Source organism: Panthera uncia, assembly GCF_023721935.1.
Source record: "Panthera uncia isolate 11264 chromosome B2 unlocalized genomic scaffold, Puncia_PCG_1.0 HiC_scaffold_24, whole genome shotgun sequence".
Lineage (NCBI taxonomy): Eukaryota > Metazoa > Chordata > Mammalia > Carnivora > Felidae > Panthera > Panthera uncia.
Genome location: NW_026057580.1, coordinates 118,746,618 through 118,761,151, shown reverse-complemented (window position 1 = coordinate 118,761,151; position 14,534 = coordinate 118,746,618). Strand labels below are relative to the sequence as shown.

General features: G+C 57.0%; 1 protein-coding gene across 1 annotated transcript in view; it reads left to right on the top strand.

The window, feature by feature from the left end:
• Positions 1–4,491, top strand: part of WDR27 (WD repeat domain 27) — a 157,979-nt gene extending 153,488 nt beyond the window's left edge. Inside the window, exon 22 of the mRNA XM_049654682.1 lies at positions 3,026–4,491. Within this exon, the coding sequence (XP_049510639.1) occupies positions 3,026–3,298 (273 nt within the window). The 3' untranslated portion in view covers positions 3,299–4,491. The remainder of the gene's footprint in view (positions 1–3,025) is intronic.
• Positions 4,492–14,534: the final 10,043 nt, after the last annotated feature.

Sequence of the window (14,534 nt, the reverse complement as noted above, 5' to 3'; positions counted from 1 at the left end):
GCGTCGTGTTAGGAGGGGGGGACTGTCGTGAGGTGCGTCGTGTTAGGAGGGGGGACTGTCGTGAGGTGCGTCGTGTTGGGGGGGGGACTGTCGTGAGGTGCGTCGTGTTAGGAGGGGGGACTGTCGTGAGGTGCGTCGTGTTAGGGGGGGACTGTCCTGAGGTGCGTCGTGTTAGGCGGGGGACTGTCGTGAGGTGCGTCGTGTTAGGGGGGACTGTCGTGAGGTGGAGCCCTCAGGAACCGGCTCAGTGCCCCCTCAACAGCCCCAGAGTGGGCCGTGGCCCCTTCCCCCAGGTGAGGGCCGCACCGGAAGTCTGCAACCCGGAGCCCCTAGAACCCGCCGTGCCTGCTGACCTGGGTCTCCTGGGCTCCAGACCGTGGTCGTTTGTCCCCTGGCCCGATCTAAGGCAGGCTCCCGGGTGTCGGGGCGTTGCTGGAGCACACCCGATGAGCCGGAAGACAGGCCCTCATCGGTGGCCCCCCCACCCCGGGCCGTGTCTGCGCAGACCTCGGTGGGCTGGGCCAGCCGTGCGGCGTCTCGGGCCCAGGGCCAGGGCACGGGGCGGCGGGAGCTCCACGGCCCATCTGCCCCCCGCGCCGCACGGGGTCCGCTGCCTCGTGGCTCGTGCTCCGGGCGGGGCCCCCGTGGCCGTCTGGGTGCTTGGCACCTGCTTCCGCAGGGAAGGATTCTGGGCAAAGGCGGGTTCCCGGACCTCTGTGAGGACCCATGGAGTCGGAGGGCTTGCACCTGTCCTCCTCTCTTCCTCCCAGCCCGGGAGTTTCTAGATCTGCGGGGACAGAAGCAGCAAAGTCTCCTATTGACTCTATTAATGGATGTTTTACCTATTCTGAGGCAGAGGCTTTTAAAACCCAAAGGTGACAAAAGTACACGCTGCTCCCCCGCACATCATCTTGTTCTTGGCGCGGCCGGTGGGCTCAGCCCGGCTGTGGCCCGACCGAGGGCGCTGTCCCACAATATCGGCAAAGATACTGAAAGTACAGTGGTTCAAATATCCAAGTTGTGTCAAATTCCCGTACCGTAACAGCGGTAACAACCCAGCGTGGGAAGGTAGGAAAGATCAGTTGTGGAAGGCTCTGGGAGCACGCCCGAGACACGGGGAAGGAGAGAGATAGGCGCGAGGACGTTTCCACGCCCCCAGAGAGGCACAGATCCGCACCCGAGACCGAAGCGCCCGACCCCGCGGATGTGGTTTAGATTCTGGACCGTAACACCGAAGGGGTCGCGCAGCCACTTGGTGGGGCTGAATTGGCAGACGTTTGCAAGGTGGGCTCGGGCGCGAGTCCGCGCGGCTCCGGGAGGAGCCCAGAACCTCAGCTAGTGTGGTGGCCGGCGGGACATGGCGGGAAGGCGGCGCTGAGGTACCGCGGGGCAAGGGCTCTGGTGCCGATTGTGTCGTTTGAAGGAAGAGAAGATTCGCAGGTGGGGGTTGCGTGCCTTCTCTGGGCAAGAGAGTGAGTTGATTGGAGTTGAAGTCCCACCGGATGGCCACGCGGCGATATGTGCAATGCGTCGAAATGCAGAATTTCCGCGCGGCCGCTTACAAATATCACACAGCACACCTGCGTTGGGTCCATGTGGAAATGACAGGTGAGGTCGTGGTGCATCTGGCCAGGTCCTGCTGTTTAAATGACCCTGCGTGGAGCCGTTCACGAGCCAAGAAGCCTATGTGTCGGCCGCTCTGGGTCCTGCCTCTGGAGCCCGGTTCTAAGGACAGTCTTCAAACCGTGGGTTTGTAACCACTTCCTTAGCCTTGGAATGAAAGAATCTGTTTTTATTTGTTTGTTAATCAGCCCCCACCCCATCGTGTATCTCTAATGATAAAATCCACTGCCATTTGGCGGGAAAGAGACCACTGGGGGTCTGTGAGGTAAGCCGAGCCAGTGCTGGTGGACCCAGGACGCTAAGAGCCACCGGGAGCTTGCAGGGGTGACCGTTGGCTGTGGACAGCCACGTGCACCCCACGTAGCCCCTCACGGCCCAGAATGAAGAGCGGGACTTGGGGCAACAGACCCAGCTCCGTGCCTTAGACCAGACTCTGTAGTGAGCCAAGTTCAGACTTCACCAGAACCCCAGGGAAGATGAGGTCCGTGGCCGGGGGGGGCCCGAGCCCCATGTGGGAGCTGCCGTGTGCTCACCACCTGGTCTCAGGTCACTCGCGGGGTCGGTGCCCGGCACCCATTTCCCCATTCGAGCCCAGAGGCAGGCGGAGGTGGACAGAGAGTGGCCGTGGGGGGCGGAGCGTCTGTACCGCTGAGAGCAGAGTGGGAAGGCGCGGCTTGTGTCTGTGCCGTGGACGGCAGGGCCGCCCCCCTCGCCCGGGCACACGGTCGGGCCCTGACCCCCAGTGTGGCTCCAGTTGCAGGGAGGGCTCTCAGGAGGCAAAGCTGGGGGCGGCCCAAGGGTGGGTTCCTCGTCCGATAGGACCGGCGGCCTGACAGAGGGAGAGAAACCAGGGCCTGCGAGGAGGAAAGGCCACGTGAGGACGGGGGAGGGTGGCCGCCCACAGCCGGGCGAGGGGCTCCCGCTCACGCTGGGTCGCACGCCTTCCGGCCTCCGGGGTTGTGAGCCAACAGGCGTCTGTGGAGTCGTGTCCCTACAGCAGGAGACCTGGCGGGAGGGCACTGCCTGGATTTGCTCCCCAGGACGCGGACCCCACCTCACTGCATTAACGGGGCAGAAGGAGGGCATCTGCCCCTACCCCCCCGCCATCTGTCCCCGCCACCGAGCCAGCCGCCCTCCGCCCCCGCCCTGGGCTGTGGCCCGCCGCCCGGCCCGCAGGAGTGGCCGAGAGCTGGCGGGCACGTCTGGAGGCCGCCCTGTCCTCTCCTGATGCTCCTCTCGAGCATCAGAGCAGCAGTGACATGCGGTTCACACCCGTCGAGTAGAATACAGCACCTGCTGCACGTGGAGATTTTACTGTTTTTGACGCACTCGGTTCTGTGGTCTAGAAAGTGGAAAATGAGGCAAACGCCTGCAGAAAGTGCCCTTGCTTCCTACCTTACAGGACCCTCAGCTAATGAAAGTGACTGAACCACATTTCGTCTTCAATTGCAGCTTGCCACCACCACCCTGGACGGCAAACTGCAGCTGTTTGTGGCCGAATAACTCACCGCGGGCCGGTGCGCCGTGGGCGCGAGGGGGACGCGGCCAAGGCTGCTGGATCCCGAGCCGCTGCCGCCCTGTGCCCCTCATGCTGGCAAGGTCTCCTGCCCCATGGGATGGTCCCCCTTCCTGGAGACGGAGTTGGCCTCCAGCACTCGTGTGCAGAACGTGGTGAAGTTACAACAGGACGTTGTAACTTCAATAAAAAGTACTTCAATAAAAAGTAACCCAGTGTTTGTTTCCTCCCGGACTTTGTGGGGTGGGGGCGGGGGGTCCACGCTGGCATGGTGGGCTCACAGCCTCCTGACGGCCTGCCCTGCTGCCGCCTGGGGAACGGGGCCTCTGCACACGGCCTGGCTTCTTGGCCCTTCCTCCCAGTTGAGCCAGGGCCCTGTTGGCACACGAGGACCTGCTCAAGACCTTGCCTTCAGTTCTGTCGAATGAATTCCCGGAGGTGCACTTGCTGGGTAACACGGCAGTGCTGTTGTCGATGTTTGAGGAAGCTCCACATTGAGGAAACCACAGCACCTGTGCCATTGACCGTCCCTCCAGCGGGCACAGGAGCGTTTGCCTGTCGTTAACACCCCACTTCTTTGTATAACTTTCGTAGCAAGCATTATTTGTCTTACATGTTTGCATTTTTATATGAATTTTCTCCAAATTAAGTCCTGATTTCACTTATATATGACTTGGAGAAAAAGAAACTTAAAATTATTGGATGTCAGTAATAAGAGCCAAATAATATTTTAGAGAAAAACTAATATGTTAAAAAAAAACCCAAACATTACCAAGCTTTACTAGGGAAAATGCAGGACAGAATCAGCTTGTAAAAGCCATTGCTGAGGTGAGGGCCGTCCCGAGTGGCTGGCCCGGTGGCCGCCAGAGGCAGGGACGAGAGGGAGAGTGGACAACAGAGACCTGGGGCCGCCTCCGCCCCGACCCGGCCTGCGACAGGCGGTGGGTGTTGGTGCCATGGGAGCTGACTCGCTGAAGGGATGTGTTGTGTTGTGTTCTTTATTGGCATTAATAGCAGTGTGTCTTCTCAAGCAGCAAGCAGGTGCACTAACGTGAGATTGTTTGGTCCTTCCTCCTCCATCGGAGAGCACTGGTAAAATAACACATTATGTAGAGCTTCTCACTGAGGGGCGCCTGGGGGGCTCAGTCAGGTGAGCGCCCCACTTCGGCTCAGGTCGTGACCTCACGTTCGTGGATTCAAGCCCCACGTTGGGCTCTTAGCTGACAGTTTGGAGCCTGGAGCCCGCTTCAGATTCTGAGTCTCCCTCTCTCTCTACCCCTCCCCCACTCGCGCTCTGTCTCTCGCTTTCAAAAATAAACATTAAAAAAATTTTAAAAATAAATAAAATAACTCACTTTTAACTTGATTTCACTCCATTACCCAATTTTTATGAGAACGCTGAGTTTGGTAGGAATTGTCACTAGATTCGTTTTCTTAACATTGGGCAAAAGCTACATCAGAAGGAGGTAGTCATGGAATTTCATCTTGGAAAACCCATTTGAAGGCATTCTGTTCACACACAAAGTTCATAGACTGAATGAGGCCAACGGGAACTGGCCAACCCCAGGGCGTGCCGGAGAACAGTGTCACCGACTCTCCGAGGTGTCGCCGGGACAGAGGTTCTGACGGTTTTACACCTGAGCCCACAGGTGGACGCAGGCGATGGAGGGTGCCCTTGCCCAGAGGAAGGGGGCCCCACGATGCTTCTGAGGACACCTGGCTGGGAGAAAGGGCCAGGGCAGAGGCGGAGGTGGGGTCCGGAAGCATTTTATAGTTTGTGAAGGTAGGTTAACCCGTCCATCTCCCCCGATGCTGCCGGGCTGTTTCGTCGTGGCACCCATCATTTTACAGGAAGGAAGACTGAGACCCTCAGCATGGCCGCTGGGGTGGCCCATTGGGTGTGCCGTCTGTGGTGGGTGCAGGAGCGAGCGGAGGCAGAGTGGTGGTGGGCGGGAGCTGGTGGGCCAGCTCGGGGGGCAGGGGAGGGGCGCTGGCCTCTGGGGGGGGGGCAGCGTCCTGACCTCCGATGGGAAAGTGTCCCGCCTGCTCTGGTTTCAGTAAGTAGGCCTCTGTGAAGATTCCCTTGTGGGATTTGGATGACAAAGTGATTCCTATTATGTGGTGTGTGTCATGGGGTTTACACGCTCTTGGCACACCCATGTTTTTGTAGACAAGAAAGCAGGAATGTGATCGCGGGCTGCCCAAGCCGGGTGTGGAGGGGTGGTCTAAACAAATTCTGGAATAAACAGATTCTGCTCATTTTTGACATTCTCTGAGGTGTTCTTTTCAGATGGGGACTTTGCTTTTCATTAGCTGAAGCAGCACTGACTTCGTGTTTCAGACCTTGGGGGAAGGCGCCGGGTGTTTTGCAGTAAAGGTGCTGTTACTTGTGTTTTGCAAATGATTGGCTATCAGAGGAGAAGCTGATAAGATCTGGGATTGGACCTGGAGACCCATCAGCCTGGAAGAAGGGCTTCAAGCAGGGAATGGACGACTCAGCGTTTGGAAGGATGTCTTTTTCAGGTACCTAGTAGCTTCCTGGTGTTGACCTTATTAGGTTAAGCTGTGTAAAATTACCAGCACGCAGCTGGTTTTGATCTGTGAGAAGGGCAACTTCATATGGTCCAGCCAAATATGTGTTTCAAAGGAGGGATTGAACGCACACGCCAACCCTACCTCCCGCCCCCTTCCTCCCTGCCTTCTTCCTGTCTTCTTTCCGACAACAGTTTGGTTAGTGCTGACTTTGTTTCAGGCCCTAGTTCAAAATGACCTGTCAACTTGTTTCTTCCCTATGTTCCCAGCCCAGTGTAATTTTGGCTGCTGTTACTAACTTCACGGGGACTTTTGAGCACCCGGGGCCACTGACCCAGGGTGTCTGGGATCTGGGTTTGTTGGGACACTCCCTGGGTGAGTGACTGACCGCTCTGCCACTGGGCCCTGGGTGTGGCCCTCGGGCCAGGAGAACCTCTCCTGCTCGCTGGGAGCCTGTTGGCGTCACATGCACACTTCACCTGAGGGTTTCAACAGAGGATTGATTGGTGGAGCTTAGGCATAGGATAGGAGGACCAAGGTCCCAGAGGAACAAGAATTGAATGGAAGTAAAGCAAGCAACACTAGAGAGAAGTAAAGAGTTTGAGTAGGAACCAAGGTGGCTGTGCAACTGTGAGGTTGACGGCGAGAAAATCGAGGCCACAGAGGGGAGGTGGCCCTCACAGGGAGGCTTCCCAAGGAAGATGGGGACAGGCAGGGCAGGGTGGTGGGATGGCGGCGTGCCCTGGCACGGGTGGACGTGAGGGTGGGCCCCCCACAGGGCATGCGCCCGGGAGTCAGGGCAGGGAGCCCGGTGCCCATGGACCTAGGTGCACAGCATGCGGGACCCTTCTGTCCAGATCAGCATCAGTGCAGGCTGTGGGGTTCTGCAGGAAGACATTTCATTCCACTGTTGGCACTGACATTGACATCGTCACAGGAGGAAACAGCTCTTCTGTTCACTTTCTGGTCGGATGTGGTGGGTGGAGTCCATGCTGACCCACGTGGAATCTGGGAGCCTGCTGGCTTCGTGGCTCTGGCACGTCTGCCGCTGACACCCTTGATGTCAACACGCGGCTCTCTACCTGCAGACGTTAAGGGCCGTTGTTACCTGTCATTTGAATAGCAGTGGCACCTGCTTACAGACAGAAGCTCCGAGTTGAATCGTGGGTATGAAGATTACAGTGACGCGGCTAGATGAGGAGGGGAGGATGCATATTGTCTTTTCCTTCCGCAACGCAAGGTTCCGCAAAGACAGTCTCCACGTTTAGGCCTCGGCCCTCGTGGGCGGTAATGCCGCCCTTATCTAACACCGTGCTTGCGGCGGCCTCTGCTGTTCAGCCCTTGTTGCCATGTGTTCTCGAGTGGGCCTCTCGGTGCCCTCCTGAAAGCGCCTCCTTTGACCCAGACCTCAAGGCACCTTCTGGTCTTGCATCCTGTTTCCGTCCCCCACAGCAGCCTTTCCATATGTGACCCTCTTCACAGAATGCCCAGCAGCCGCCTGTCCCCCAGAAAGCACCGTGTGTCCATGGCTCAGGTATTTACCAGGCATCGAGAAAACAGTAAACTTTCCTCCAAAACCCTGAAACTTTGCTTTCAGACCTGCGCCGGAAGTGCCCTGGCACGCCGAGTCACATTCCAGTGGTAGTGGATCAGCCCGGGGTGGCTCAGATGCATTACAAGTAGATGAGCAAATATGAAAACAAAAGCCTTCCTAAGTGAAACCATACTGGTTTTTCTTCCAATGTGAAATAAATAAAATAATGTTTTTCTTTCATAGATATGGAATGAATCCATGCTGTTTGCTGTGGTTGTTTTTTTTTTTAAATTTTTTAAATGTTTTATTTATTTTTGAGAGAGAGACACACACAAAGAGCGTGAGCATGAGAGGGACAGAGAGAGAGAAAGAGAGAGAGAGAGAGGGAGGGAGGGAGGGAGACACGGAATCTAAAGCAGGCTTCAGACTCCGAGCTGTCAGCACAGAGCCCGATGCAGGGCTTGAACCCACAAACTGTGAGATCATGACCTGAGCCAAAGTCAGATGCCCAAATGACTGCGTCACCCAGAGACAGCATTAAGAAAGTTAGCAAGCCCCAGGACAGTAGGAACACTGATAATACAATCTGTTCACTATGTCAGGCAGAGGCTTGTGTCTACATAACACCAGAACCACTATAGTTGGTAATAAAAAGACAAACAACCAAAAATGGGCAAGACTCATGAACAGGCACTTTGTGAAAGAAGATACATGACGGCAATTTGAAAGGAAACTTGCTCAACAGCATTCATCCCTGGGGAGGCTCAAAGTAGACTAACAGTGGGGCTCTTCTGCACACTCACGAGACTGCCAGAGACTTGAAGGGACTGACTGGGTGTTGGCAGGGGCTCTATTCCCCTGGAGTGTGCAGTTTCTGCCAATGGAACACCAGATGGTTCAGTTTGGAAACATGTTTGGCAGTTTCTCAAAAAGCTGTATATACATCGACCCTGGGTCTCAAATTCCACTCCAAGATGGAGGTGGAGTTGTGTGAGAATGTGTTAGAATGTTCACAGAGGCTTTATTCTTGGTGCTCAGACCCAAACTAGCCCAAAGCCCCCCATCATGGGAGCGGACAGACTGGTACATGCACGCAGCAGACTTCTGATAAATGCAGGGGCAGGATGGGTCTCAAGCAGTGATGCAGAGTAAAGGAAGCCACATAGAATACAATGCACAGTCTCTGACTCAGGTTATAGGATGTTCTGGAACAACTGAACCCTACAGCAGTAAAGATCAGATTGTGGTAGGGGCCAGTCTGGACAGCATCACAGGTTTCTGGGGAGATGGGCATGTCTGTCATCACATGTGGGTTTCCTGAGTGTATGAGTTTGCAAACTAAACACGTGGTATGTAAAGGACACCTCAAGAAAACATTCTTTAAAATACACAGAGAAGGTTGTATGCATATTTCCAGTGATGGTTGGGTGATGGCATGTGACAGAGCAATGTTTTAGCTGTAGAGCTGGGGATCTAAAGTCCACACTACTTTGTTCCAGCACCTCTTCAACCACGTGTGCCCAGCACCTGCTGTGTTCCAGGCCCTCTCTGGGCCCATGGGAAACAGATGGCCTTCCTGTAAGCAATGGTGGGCTTTCTTCCCCAGGCTAGCCTCCCTCTGCTAGGCTCATTCAACAGAACAACATCTATGGCTTTGTCCCTATGGGGTCTTTGTAATGATTTTTTTTTTAAGTTTAGAGAGACAGTGAGAGAGCACACGAGCACGAGCTGGGGCGAGGGGCAGAGAGAGAGAGAATCCCAAGCAGGTTCTGCACTGTCAGCACAGAGTCCGACTTGGAGCTTGATCCAAAGACCCTGGGATCATGACCTGAGCCCAAATCAAGACTGAACCACCCAGGTGCCCTTATAATGATGTTTTAATTACCTGAAGGCCCCCCACTCAAACTCCAGAAAGGGTCAGAGGCCAAGGCTTTAATTCCACCAGGTATACATGGAAGATAATATATCTTGATGAGTGAGAATTCTGGACGAGAGGTAAGAGAAGTAAATGCAATAAAACATTTATGCAAAGGGGAAATTTTAAATATTGAGTGATGAGAGAGCATAGGGCAAGCTGGCAGGCCTCAAACATGGGCCCCCCCCAACCCCAGGTAGGATATTTATGACACCCCTCAGGCCCTCCCGGCTGCCCAAGAACAAAGGAAAGGGGAAAAACAAATGGTTAACTGATAACGATCACAGTCCTGCAGGACCGGAGTCTCCCATCAGTTCACAAATGTCTTAGTAAATTACAAGAGAAAGGCAATCTTAATAGTCTAACCTCCGGAAGCCTATAGACCCAGTTTCCTGGAGCCCCAACATCACCCTTCCCGCCTCAGTGAGAAGGGGCACAAAGGCAGAAGGAAATGGCAGATAGAACTGCTTCCTTCTAACCACAGCCCACTGACACATACTTGAGGCCCACAGAGAGCAACATTCCTCCAGGAACTCCCCGCGTCTTCGCTAAAGTGTCGCTAGGGGGAAACACAACCGTAGTTGGACAATAGCCAAGCCTCCAGCGTCCTGTGTCTTCTTCAGCATGAAAATCCCACTGGAAACTTCCCCTTGATTTACCTCCCCCCAAGCCCATAAGCAGTCTCTCCTCGTGGTCCCGGCGCAGCTCTTCCTGCCCACGGGTCCTGTCCCTGTGCTTTGATAAAATCACCTTTTTGTACCAAAGGTGTCTTCAAGCATTCTTTCTTGGCCGTGGGCTCCAGACCCCCCGTCATCACCCCAAGACTTCACCACTGAGTACTTCTCCATCCCGTGTTCGAACACCGTTTCCGCTTCTAAGTGACGGTGCTGCCTTCCCTTCCTTCTTCCCGTTCCCAGACACTACTGCAGACACGGACACGGGCTCTCGTCCTTGAGCCTAGTGTGTTCACAAAGCCGTGCTGCACAGACACGTTCACACGTCTCCCCTCCGCCCCAGGAGCGCCTGTCGGGTGGAATGTGTGCCTTTCTGCCGCCTTGTTCCCGGAGACCCCGCTCTTCCGCCCGCACGTGAAACCTTACTTCCCTCCCTGTGCTCTCCCGCCGTGCGACGTCTGCGGCCCTGACACTAAGGGGCTGGTCGGGTGCCGTCCCGGCACGAGGCAGTGGGCATGGGTCACGTGGGGCTGTCTTGCACCCACGGGCGGCGCCACGGCATCGAGGTGCGTGTGCGGAGTCAGGGGGCTCGGAGGTCCTGGGTTCCCATCTCGCCTACCTGCTCATCTTCTCCCTCATGCGACGTCCCACCTGCCGCGCGTGTCAGGGAAAAAACCATCATCGCTGCATATTTTTCCTTTGCAACCGATTCAAATGCTGTGAGGTTTCTCAGGATTTTCCTGGGGTTTGAGCCAAATCCTTGTATCTGTTTTCCCTCATCTGTGCAGAACAGTGAAGCTGGACGCCTAACTTGTGTCACGTAGCCTACGTTGCACAGGACATGCCTCGCCCGGACCGCGTGAAACCAGAGCGTGAGGGAAGCCGCGTCGGCCTCCAAAACGGTTCGAGCTGCAGGCAAATTATTTGACTGTCCCAGAACATACTGCTCATGTTTTAATTCTCATCATCTCAAGCTGGTGATAGTTTCCGTGTTGGTTGTGAACCATAAGGAAACAGAAGAGGTAAAGAAATCTTGGAAAAGAGGTGTGCACTCGCTGGGATTTTTCTGCAAAACGAACTGCCCACACCTGCTGGCTTCAGGCTCACGGGCAGGGCAGAGCCTGTGACCCTCACCGTGGACGTGCGGCCCCCGGCGTCAGCATTTCCCGAGGCGGAGGGTGAACGTGCACGTGGCCAGGGGCACTCTGTAAGCCACCTCCGCCTCTGCCACCACGAGTCTGTTCGTGTTCCAAAGTAAACCCATGGCCACACTCAGATCACGAACAGGGTGGAGTGGGGTGGTCGCCTCTTCGAGGGGGCAGCAGAGTCGCGTGGCAGAGGGCCCGGGATCCGTTGGAGCCCGGGAGCGTGGCACGGGAGCCGCGGCATATCCCCGCGTCCTAGAGCGCTGTCTCGGGCTCCAGCGCCTGCCTTGTCCGCCACCCGCTTCTGAGCCTGGTTCCAGGCCTGGTGGCGAGCCTTCCCTTCGGCGCCTGCCCCGTCCCGGGTCGCTGGGGGCCGCATCCCAGAACGGACGCTCGTCCGTAGGGTTCCCACTGCCCAGGTGTGTCGCGGCAGGTCCAGGGCCGGCCCCCCGGGCCCCCCTCCTGCAGCAGACCCCGATCTCGGCGGGCGGTTTCCATGGCTGGTGTTGCCTCGAGCTGTCGCACTCTGGCTTCTCCGCAGTCGGCGGCCGCCTGTCGGCTCCTGCAGGATGCTTCCAAAATCCCGGTGTCTGCGGCCAGGTTTCTCACAGCCTCGTGGGAGTTGTGAAGTGGCCTTTTTTTGGGTCCTTATGTTAAAATGTATGCCTCAGAAGCCCGACTTAGGAGGAAGAATTTTTGAGCAAAAGCGCCCAGCAGGTGTGGTGGTGGCTCACAGAGGTTGCATCTTCTGGACGGTTCCTCTCGCACTTTTGCAGGCAGGATGATGCCGCCACCCAGGGCGTGAGGCCCGCAGACTCCCTCCCTCCAGCGGGTGCCTCTGCGCTCTCAGTGAGGCCTGTGCCCCGCTCCTGCCCCCCGAACCGGTTTGGGGAAATATTCCTGTTGCGTCTGTGCAGCAAGAACCTTCCCCCTTGACACCTGGTACGTCCCCTGCACTTGCCCCTGGCTGTGCTCGTCGGCGGGGATCATGATGTTGGCGAGTATTCGAATGCTCCAAGTTTTATATCTGTTCCTAAAAAACCACTGCAGAATTCTCGGCGGTTAGAGTGGTAGCTGGTCCCATCTGTGTGGCTCTGTCTGCTCTGAGTCACAGAGATGATGATGAGTCCGGAGGTGATCACTCGGGTGGCTAGACGCTGCTCACACCTTCCTCCTGCACCTGGTGGCTCCTCGTCCTCCTGTGGGGACACCTCGGGCCACGGTTTTCTTCTCCGCAGCAAAACTGACTTTAACTGTGCACGTAAAATCCTCAGCTTTGCCTTTGATTTAACTTTCTCTTGCTTCCTTACTATAATGGAGTAGTAACACACTTATTAATTGCATTATTTTCTGCTATTAGATGTTCTTGTATAGCCTTCCCTCCCTCTCCATCATCCATTTCCATAAACTGGCTGCCTAGTTATTCTTGACACAATTTCATAATGAGTGATTGTTTTATTAAGAGGTTTTTAAATACTGTTTATGTCTGATAGCAAAAGAGTAAATTGGTTTATTAAAGGGATGGTAAGCTTTTAAGCGATTAGAAAATCAATTTAGCAACAGATTTTGATTACATGATTGTAAATAATATATGTTTTGTGACTTTTCAGGTTTTAAATACCAATTAAGTGAAAGCTAATATTTTTGTAGTTATTAATTTGCTTACAGTGTGGTGAATTTTACAAATTTTAATGCATTTTGTTTCCGACTATAGGATGCAAATGACTTTTTTAAAATTATTTTTTTAACGTTTATTTTGAGAGAGAGACAGAGTGCGAGCGGGGGGAGGGGCAGAGAGAGAGGGAGACACAGAATCCGAAGCAGCTCTGGCAGCTCAGAACCCGACGCGGGGCTCGAACTCACGAACCGTGAGATCACGACCTGAGCGGAAGTGAGATGCTCAACCGAGTGAGCCCCCCAGGCGCCCCAAAATCTGGCAAGATTTTTATCGGAAGTGTTGTTCACACTCGGTATCTGGTGGCGTCCCTAATGCTGTTTTCCTTTCCTCTCTCGGTTACACAGTACAAAGGCGGAGGGGTGGGCCTTCTTTCCCCTTCCCCCGTGGATGCCCCCACGCGCTCTCGTCGGCCGCAGAGCCCACGCAGATGCTTCCCCGAGGGCAATGGCGCGCACCCTTGGGGGGTCCTGGTGCGGCACAAGCCAGACCGTCCCTCAGCCTCCACGGCACACAGGTCCCTCCTCCGCCAGGGTCCCCACCACCATCCCTGAGGGCTATGCTCTCCTCCCACGTGGGAGCCCCCTCTGCCTCTGGTGCTGAGGCCCCGGCCCCAGGCCTGCACCGGCTCAGGCGTCCCCGCCGCCCCCCCACAGCCCGAGCTCCCTGGAAAGCCAGGCTGCGGCCCCGACCGGCTGTGCCCTCGGCTCCTGCCGCGAGGCCGCCTCCCGGCTCGCCTCACACAGGAGGGGCGTCCCGTCTTCAGACTGTTGCCCGCGGACGGACCCCGTCTCAGGTGGGGCCCTGCCCCGCGGCCTCCCCTCCCTCCCGCCGCGACCGCGCCGCGCAAGGCCTCTGGGGCTCATGGGCTCACGGAAGTGAAACTGTCCGTTGGCCGCCACCTGCCACTGGTGGCCCCCGCGGGGCCCCGGGGGCCGGGAGTGCCCGCGGCTGCGTGCGCGGCTGGGGGTGGGCCGGCGGCCGCCAGGCCTCCACCGGGGGCAGGTGCAGGCTCCGGCGCGGGCAGGGTGGCGAGAGCCACTGGTCGCTACTCACTGCGTCCGCCCCGTGGCTGTGCTGGAGCCGGTGGGAAGGCTCCGTGGTGGCGGTGAGTCTCGTTTTTACATTTCCACTTGCAGCGACGGCAGTGCCTCGTGTTCGCGCAGCGCTTCTGGGGGACGGGCACCGTCTACAACCTGTCCACGTGCCAACTCCGTCTGTGCTCCCAGCAGTGTCACAGCCCGGGGGCCTCACCGGGCCCGTCTTACGGCCACGGACGCTGAGGCTGAGGAGGGGGCTTGCGGCCCCGCTCGCCGCCACCACCCGGCTGCGGGGGGTCTCCCGTGGGCCTCCGTGGGCGTTTCCGGCAGGAGACGGGGAGTCCACGGGCCCCTTGGGTCCCCGAGCTTTTCCACGTGTTGGGGGAGGCGCACACCTGCAGGCCGTGTGAGTGAGAGCCCAGAGCAGCTCCTCGGGGTGGCCTGCTTTTCCGTGGTGATTCGGTGCTTCTAGTCACCCCGGCTCTCCCGCGGCCTGACGGGAAGGTGGGCTGAGCCCCTTCACCTGCACCCGCGACAGCGTCCTCCCCTCCCCCGAGCCCCGAGGCAGAGACGGCCTGTCTCCACCCTGCTGCGGGCTCCTCCCTGGGAGACAGGACAGGAGGACAGCTGAGGAAGGCCGGGGCCCCTGGGCAGTCCCGGGGTGGCCTGAACCCAGGACAAGAGGGACGCCGGCTGTGTGCGCCCGGCCCGGCCCGCACAGTCCCGCTGCCTGGGAAGCTGCAGGTCTGCACCGGGAGCTCCAGGCAGCAGCACGGCTCCGGCCTGTGCGCCCTGCATGTGCTGCCTCGGCTGCCACTGGGGGGGGGGGGGGGGGTCCGAGATTTGCCCAGAAGCCTGTTTACTAAAGTAGAGGAATAGA